Genomic DNA, 9,066 nt, shown 5'->3' on the forward strand with positions numbered 1-9,066 from the left:
TGTGTTATCTTAACTAGTGACGTTAACTGTCGATTTACGCCACGCAGTGAAAAAAATAACGGCAAAAAACTAGGGATAATTGCCCAGCCTCGTTTTCATGCTGACATGCATAGTAAGTCATAAAAATGTCCCCTTATCTTGTCACTGACCCCACTTTTCGACTCTACGAACTATCTGACCTTATTCAGGAGTTATCAAAGAGCAACAATCCACTGTCAAACCTTTTCTGTGGCGAGGGGTGAACGAAACGCTCATTTTTCGGTCCCGGCTCCCCGACTATATTGGTTCATGAGGGGCAATATATTTCTCGTTTTTTGCGTGTGCGTTTAGCAACAATAGAAACCATAACAACTTGGGCCTGTATATTAAAGACATAAATCTTATTCCATATAGTGTTGCCTCGAAATGGTTGAAATTTAGGACTGAAGAACAATTTCTTTGAAGGATATTTCTGCATTTTCTCTTGAATTCTCTTGTTGAAAAGATAAAAGAAATTAACGCAAAAAAAAAGGTGTTTCAGCACTTTAACTCATACAAAACGAAATTTTGATTGTAAACACAAGAAATATGATTTGATCAAAATGTTACTTAACAAGCATCGGCGTAAGCACGCGACGTCTTCCAGTTTGAGAAGCGGGCGGCAACCGGAAGTGTCTATTTCGCGTGTCTCCCAGAATTTTAAATTAATCGTCTCTAATGGAGAAACGATACTTGGCAATACAAATATGGTTGTGTGAAGACAAGTCAAAAGGGAAAACAGCTCACCTCCGGTTGCTGCCCGCGTCTCCTAAACGTCGCGTTAAGGCATCGTGTACCGTTGCCCGGCAACTTAAATTGGATGCTGAGAATTGATGAAATGTCCATGTATAACTACATGAATTGTACTCATTTACGTACTGCTAAGAAAACTGGCAACAATGCGGCTTTGTTTTCTTCTTTTCGTTGTTCTAGCTTGACAATTACATCTAAGGTTTTCTTGTTTTAAACTCTGCAGTTTCATGATCTTATGCTAAGCTAATTCATAACATAAACAGTAATTTTTTCAGACTTGTGATAAAATCTTTGTCGGCCAATATTCCTCATTTCCGGTCACATCCGTTCTAAACATAGAACATTTCACAATCAGGTGATTGCTGCCTGATGACAAAAAGTGACAGTGAAACACGGGAAAAATGTGTCTTGTTTTACACTAACTCGCTCCTGCATTGAAGATGATTTCTTGAGAGACTAACGTCGTACCAAAGTCGAAAGTAGTAGTTACGACTTGTTACGTGACTTGCACACCCGAATCTGCATCATTCTTGGACAGCAGTAATCGTTGTTGACTCATGCGGGGGAATTTAAATAATGGCGCATGCCCTCAAACTTTCTGGAGTGCATTATAGCGTGCACTATTCAATAATAGAAAAAAGTTTTGTTTGTCTCCGCTTCGTGTGTTTTAAGGCTAGATTTCTGCTCATGATTGACGATCGGTATGCGAATAGATGATACAACGGCTAGTCCGCCGCAGGATGGAAATATGGATGTGATTTTCACGTCGACATCGGACCCATCTTTGGAGAAATCAGGCGTAAGAAGTTTGGACTGCGGGGAAAACTGTTTGAATGGCATTAAATGGCCGCCAGAGGATCACACAAAGAATACGAGTGGCCGCAAAGGAAAATTCACTGTCAATGGTTTAAGAATCAATTCGTCGATGATAACTCATGGTGGAAGAACGCTAAAAAAGCCTGCTCGCTATGTGGAATCGGACTCGGACGAAGGGAGTACACGAAGGAAGTTTTATTCCGCAAAGAAAAGAAAGCGTCTTTTATCCGAATCGTCGCGTCCCAAAAACACGACATTGTATAAGAATAGTAGAACAAAGTCTTTGGATGGAGAGTCTTGTGGTTTAGTAAAAGGTGACAAAACGATCGGGGACCCTTTACTGCCAAAACGACAAAATGGAGTTTTAAAAAGTATGGAGTACGAATTTGATCTTGCTTCGTCGTCTGGCGTGGTTCTTTCTTTGTCAACGTGTTCTGATCACTCTCGTAGTCAACCAACTGAATCTCTTTGCTTAAAAAGGACGTTAAATGATCACCAGATAGATTCACAGACTTCAAATTCCATCGAGACTCCTCCAATCAAGCGAAAAAGGGGGAGGCCTCCAACAAATCCTTCGAAGTTGAACAGATTTCATTCAGTTGACAAGCGCTCGCCACATGGTAATTGTGCTCTAAGTGCCACGAATGCATCTCTCGCGTCACCTTCAAGTTCAAAATATGGTAAGAAAAAGAAACTGTCGAAAGGAATTCGCAATTTTCCAAAAAACTGCCTGTCGTCTAGTAGCGACGATAGCGAACCGGCGACAGTAACTCCCAAGAGAAGAGGTCGCCCACCGACGAAGAAATTGTTGTCAAGTTGCGAAACAAAACACGAGATAGTCAGGACACAAAATGGCGTAAAAAAGTCTTGGGTGCGGCCTGTTTTGAAAGCTGTGGACAAGCGGACGTTGCTGAAACCTTCTAAGAAATCTTTGGAGTTTATGCTTCGTTCTCCTGGGAAGTTAATGACTAAAGTAAATTCGAAATTTGTTAGAGTGAACGGTTGCAGGATTCTATCTTCCGCGAAGGAGATCAAACGAAAACGTGGTCGTCCACCTAAGCAGAAACCTGAACTTTGCTTTGAAACAAACGAAATTGATGAAGACGAGTTCCATTTTACGGACGACGACTCACAAGAGCGTTTGACTCAAGGGTTAAAAAGTAAATTAAACAAGTTGAAGTTACAGAGAAAGGTCGACAAAGGCCCTCTTGCAGCGACTTACTTGAAGAAGTCTGCTGCACGAAAGCTCAAACTGAAAGCTTTGGAGAAGGCTAGGAGAACTCATTTTGAAAAAAATGAGTTGGAAAATGTTCAAAGTCTTTGTGGACCAACAGTTGAAAGTGAGGAAAGCTCTGATTTTCCTCACAAACGAAGAAGAAGGAACAAAGCTGACAAAGTTCTTGGAATGAGACGAAACGTCTCGGGAACATACGAATATTTAGTTCAATGGAAAGATGGAACAAGCTCATGGGCTCCGTCAAATGAATTAGTGGATTATGAGATGGATTTGAAATGTTTCCTTGGCCATGAATTGCAGGAAACCACAGTTGTAAATAGACTTCCATATTGTGCTTATTGGCATGATGATTTGATTCTTCATCATAGCAACCAAGCTAAGATTGATCGATTACTATCAACAGATGACGCTAATTTCCAAATGGAGTCCACTCCGGATGAGTCGAATTCGCAGAGCATTGATGCACCTGTTGATGAATCTCATTTCTCTGATAGACACTACCTCTGCAAAGAAGTGTCAGTGCAAAAACTGGATGACTGTGCACATGTTATTATTAGTCGTACCTCTAGCAAGAGGCAAAAGATTAATCAAAGAATTTTGGATGCAGTGACTCTTGCAATGGAAGAAGCAGCAATTGATGAATCAAAGTTTGTTGTTTTAAGTGGCTTAGGAGATGAAAGTTTTTGTGGTGTTGATCTGAAAGATCTATTGCATATTCCATGTGAGAAAGAGGCGAGGCATTACCGCAGGGATGTGGATAAAATTAGGTAAACCTGAAATGTGAGGTTTCATAAAGTTGTGACAAAAAGATAATACTGGTCATTTTCACTTTCACAAAAGGAAAATGAGCATAATTAATAAGAAAATGATCTCTAGTATGTCCTCTCTTTTGCAGATTAACATGAAAGGGTGCTGACTCAATACTTAGGAAACCTGATACCTGATACCAAGGATGGGGGAGGGGGGCAAAAAATTAAGTTGCTTTGCTGCAAAATGAAAAATCGGTTAATTTGATAGCAGTAACGTTTCTGTAAATCAGGGAAAAATATATAGAGTTGATGAAATTCTCAACTTTACCATGAGGTACTTGCAACTGTTTCAAAAAATAGTTGCCATTATTGTTTACTAATTTCTTCAGGATGCTTTGCTTTGATATGCTTTCACTTACATTGTTCACTCATCTTGTAGGTATCTTGCTCAGGTATTGATTGACTTTCCAAAGCCTGTTGTGGCTGCTTTGAAGAAACCAGCTCAAGGCCTGGGTGCAAAGCTTGTGTCCCTTTGTGATCTTGTTTGTGAAGAGGTGAGAATAATAATTTCTTTAAATAGGGCCGGGTCACACTAGTGCAAAAAGTTGTTTATTTTACAAAAAAATCTGTCATCATATAGTTTTTGGAAGTGCGACCCTTCTCTCCAAAATTTAAAAAATGAGCAGAATGCACCAAATGTTCAAAGATGCCGCTACTTAAAATTGCCAAGCTCTAGACCTCACCAAAATGTCACAAAAGCTTTTAAGATGTCAACCATGACATAAAAAGGATCGAAAACCATGATAAAGTGTATTCCAAACCATGATACATTTGGTCTTGGTATTTGCCAACCGTAGGGTTTGTTCTGTCTTCTCCGTCTGCGTTGCCTAACTTGGCGCCCATAATATCCAACAATGCCAGTTGAACATTCAACTTGTGAAGACTGTAGATACAGTACATTTGAAATAAATTTGCCATTCAAAGCTGCATGCAAGTTAAAAGACACAAGATTCCAAGAAAAGCGTAAGCTACTTGTCGTGGTTCCATGTTTTGGTTTTGACCATGATTATGTGACTCAGGCTTGGTGGGAGATGGATCTTATCTTTCTCTGGTGACACACTGCTTGACACTGTGCGACCCCAAATGTACAAAAGAGTGTTTTGCCGGAAGAGGAAATTCAAGTGAAATGTTATCTCAACAAAATCAATTTTGTCCTTTAGTGCGACCCGGCCCATACAGATATTCCCTAACCCTCCTGGCTTTGCCAACCTTTAATTCCGTTGACGCCTGAAGCGGCCAAAACCGGCCAGACTGAGTATTTTACTCTGTTTAAGGCCAGACGATTTTACTCGTCAGTGGGGAACCCCCAGGAATCAATGGGTTAAGGCCCCATCTTCCAGTGCATCTATTGGTGCTGGGTTTAATTAACAATTATTGTTCGCCTCAGGCTCAGTGATTATCGGTGAATATTCACCTTGACTTCGTCTCGGTGACTATTCACCGATAATCGCTGAGCCTGAGGCGAATAATTGTTTTAGTATAAATACACAGGTGATTATTTCAAAAAAGAGAAAAAAAAAACATTTCAACGCGAAATCATCTTCACTTACAGTGGCAAAACGACTACTGGCAGCCATTTTGTCCGTTGAGGTGATTATCGGCTTATAATCCGAGATAGCGAGCCAATGAGAGCGCGCGATTTTTATAATCAGCTGTTTATTTATACTAATAAGAATTATAGCTAACAGTGTTAACTTCAAAGAACTGTGTGCTGCGTCTTTGAGTGAATGAAGTGCAGAATAAGGTTGTTTTGAAAGAATTGATAACTAATGGAAGCAGGACTGAGTGGAGTACAGTTCAGGGGGTAATTGGGGCAATTGCACTAGTAGTCAGTGTTCGTTTATCAACAAGTCAATGCAACCAAATTCCCGTCAACAGCAGTTATATTTACTTTGTTGTCTTTCTTTTCAAAGACATCTCTTTGTGAGCCAGTTAGCCTTCAAAATGTATCCAAGGGCCGTGTACCTTACTGTTTTACAAGATTGATGGGACACACCTTGGCAAATCAAGAAATTATTGTGGGACACAAAGTGCCTGCGTCTAAATTAGATTGTGTGAACTCTGCATCTGAAGTGTTTAGTAAGACGAGGTACACTGCAAACATGTCGGCATCTCTGAAGGCCATGGCTGTTTCAGGCACCATGGTTTACGATGATGGCTTAAACCCAAACGGCGTTGAAGATGAATTCTCAGAACTGGAGCAACAGCTCCTACAAGAAAAGAACAAGGCAAGAGAATGCATTGGTGAGATTCAGGACCTTTGGAATGATGTTGTATCACAAGAGATCTTTTTGTAGTTATCTGTACCACAGCTTTGTCAGTTGGCTAGCTCCTTGATTTGTTGAGCCAGGTTGTTAAGAGGGTGAAGTGGGGAGGGTGGACTCTCAGAAATAGGTCACACTCCAGACACAACATGTTGTGTAACAGATGTGCTAACTGGTAGAAAATATTCTTTCACCTCTATTTGACTTGATCTTCAAGTGGATCAGGGAGTAAGTTTTTGGTGTTTTACTTGTACATTACCTTCCATCTGGATTGCAGTTTGGTTGTTAACAGTTAGAGCAGTTTTCAAGTGACTGTCGACAGTAATTACGCAATTGCAAATGCTACGCTTTAAGTGATTGGTTGAATGATCTCATGCCAGTTTATCGTCCAACGAGAAGGAAAACCATAACCAATCGTGACTTGCACACACGATTTTTCCTGCACTTTGAGCAAGATACATGGAACTGTTTCAAATTTGAATTGGTCCATTGTGCTGTTTGCGCCTGCTGTGATTGGTGAAAGTAATTACTTTGGGTATTTGTTTTACGAAACTCAATTGAAAACCGCTCTAAAGTTCAACGAAAGCGCATTTTCTGTGAACGTTGTACCCCACCCTCTTTAGCCAACAAGCAGTTATCCCTTTCACATGTTTGTGTGGCTCCTACATGTAGTCCTGGGCCTGGTTGTTCAAAAGCCGATTAATAGACCTTATTCATAAATGGCGGTCACATTTATAATTCTTTTGTCCAAATGCAAATTAGCCTACCAAGCCTCATTTTAGAGCAAGAATTCTTTTCAATTCACTGTATGGTATCGAGGCTTGGTAGGCTAATTTGCACTTCGACAAAAGAATTCTAAATTGGCCGCCATTTATGAATACGGTCTATGCTAATCCCAGATTAAAAATTAACCAAGGAGTTTATTTCTCTACTCCCAAATGCTTTTCAACGCTGATATTCGGCAAAACTTTACATTAGAGGAAGTCAATCTTGAAAAACAAAAATAAACTAAAGATACTTTCACCAAAAAGTTGAAAACATGAAACTAAAGTTTACGCTAATCTTGGATTAAGTTAATCAGCTTTCCAACAACCGGGTCCTGGTTATTTAATCTCACTATAAAGTGTATTTGCCTGTGAATTTGAAGATAACTAAGTATCTGTTAACCGATGAAATGACAGAACCCAGAGTATTTCATAGCCTTTCTATTGAAAACAGTGCCAATGGGAAGAACGAGGTTCTAATAATTTCAAATAGTCATAGCTAAATGACCAAAGTTTGTATTTGAGGGAAAATGGTATAGTATTTATTTATAACAGTACGCAATATTGGCTAAGCAAAAAATGTTTGTCAGTCTTTGGTGGGTTGATGTGTGGAATAAGGGTATGAAAATGCTGTGATCATTCTTTAAAGAATTTAATATCTGGTTGACTTCAATAGGTGTCCTTTATGTCAACTCTCCCACAAAATCTGCAATCTTCATATCGTTTTAGATGTTGCAGTTCCACTGCTTGCTATTTCTGTTTTTTCTTATTTCATCTTTGCATTACCTGTTGATACACCAAAAGATAAAAATGTTGTAAAATACGCTTGTGATTTGTATAGACTATTAAAATGTTAATAAATATTCGGAACAGGGTAAGGTTTGGACAAGAACAATCCCTTCTACATGTATAAAAATTAATGACTAAGTATATTTTGAATATTAATTAAATACTGACAGCATTAAAAATTAGTATGATAACTGAAAAAAGTCACTTGATCGCTCCAAAGTTTAGGAAAAAATAAATTATGAAAACTGTGCGAGAGGCAACAAAGTAGACTGTTCTTTGAAGTGGGCACAAACAAGTTTCTTCATACGTAAAAGTTCATACATTAGAAAGGTGTCATTGTCATACAACATGACAAGGAAAGTTCATTCGTTTTGTCCACTTGTCAGTAGAGACAACCTCATGATGTTGTCTGTAATGTACAGAAACGTCTTCATTGTATTGAATGGCCATCTGTACTCTTACTTAAGTACCTGAATTCTAAAACGTACTTTGTAGTAGTGTCTTTTTCCTGAAGCAAGCCCCCAAACTTAATCTCCTCTGTACACTGAAATGGTAGTACCCTGTAAGTAAGGGCTCATTTATCGAGACAATTTTTGTTGTGATTTTCTGTTTGATTGTGATATTTAATAAATGTGGAAGGGTGCAATACAACTAATAATGATAAAATAAATAATAAATTTGCTTTATTTCACCACAAAACATGTAGCAAATTGTGATGTGCAAGGAATTGCCTCTGTAAAGGGGCTTGAAGATTTTCTTGCAAAAGCAGATTAACTTTAACAGCTGCCATTTCCACCTATTTATGAACATCTCTTGAAAATGATGTTGGTCTCATCACTATTTACAACTTAAGTTGGTCATGACATGTGAGCTGTTGCTAAATTAAATGCTAGACTGTCAAAAGCTTTTGTCATTTAGGGATGGTTTGCCAGCCTGACAAAAAGCAAAAACCCATGCGTTGAGATTAGGGTTGGGTGTTGAGGCAGGTTATGCTTTGCAATTTCTTCTGGGGTTTGGTTTAAAGCGCCACCTTTTAGAACTGCTGCAGCCATTAAATTTTCTTCTCTTGTGCATAAAAACAACAGGCAAGTTGTGATGCAAGAGGAAAACGTATAAAAGAAACAGGAAAAGCAGAATACTTTTCATTCATTTTTTTAGTGAACATCGTTCATTGTGTCAGTAATAATATTTGTTCCTTGTCGATAGTGTTTGATACTGTTATCATTGATGAGAAATATTAAAGAATATTATCATATATGGAAATTCTGTTTGTTTTCATTGCAGTTTTGCTTCTAGTGGGCTGTACACTGTTAACTCTCTTATACGGTTGTAAATGTTCTAAATAATGTAAGCCTGTGAACTTTTTGCTATCTGAACAATTGCTGATTTTTTTCACTTCAGAAAAATGATCTGCATGATTTTAATGTGTCTGTTTAGTTCATCTGGTGTAAAGATGACAGAAAATTCATCTAGATGCATTGTTTCTTTATTCTAAATAAAATTCAGAGATGCAAAGGCCCACCTTCAAACGAGAGCCATTGCGAGCTGTCGGATAAATTTTAATATGTGAAAATCCTGCCAAAGCTGAAATTCATCCAATCAGATCGCTACGATAT

At 38.7% G+C, this 9,066-nt stretch overlaps 1 protein-coding gene across 1 annotated transcript; it reads left to right on the forward strand.

Annotated features, from left to right (window-relative positions):
- The first annotated feature begins 825 nt into the window (after window positions 1–825).
- LOC137978464 (uncharacterized) lies at window positions 826–6,012 on the forward strand. The gene is made up of 3 exons (XM_068825402.1): window positions 826–3,591; window positions 4,013–4,127; window positions 5,547–6,012. The coding sequence occupies exons 1-3, from the start codon at window positions 1,475–1,477 to the stop codon at window positions 5,928–5,930; spliced, it is 2,616 nt and encodes an 871-aa protein (XP_068681503.1). The 5' UTR covers window positions 826–1,474; the 3' UTR covers window positions 5,931–6,012.
- The last annotated feature ends 3,054 nt before the right edge of the window (window positions 6,013–9,066 follow it).

Source organism: Montipora foliosa, chromosome 12 (genome assembly GCF_036669935.1).
Source record: "Montipora foliosa isolate CH-2021 chromosome 12, ASM3666993v2, whole genome shotgun sequence".
Taxonomy (NCBI): domain Eukaryota; kingdom Metazoa; phylum Cnidaria; class Anthozoa; order Scleractinia; family Acroporidae; genus Montipora; species Montipora foliosa.

Coding starts and splice junctions, on each gene's coding strand:
- LOC137978464 (XM_068825402.1), top strand. CDS start 1,475: ATGCGAATAGATGATACAACGGCTAGTCCGCCGCAGGATGGAAATATG. Junction 3,592..4,012: donor AGGGATGTGGATAAAATTAG/GTAAACCTGAAA, acceptor CTCATCTTGTAG/GTATCTTGCTCAGGTATTGA. Junction 4,128..5,546: donor GTGATCTTGTTTGTGAAGAG/GTGAGAATAATA, acceptor TTCTTTTCAAAG/ACATCTCTTTGTGAGCCAGT.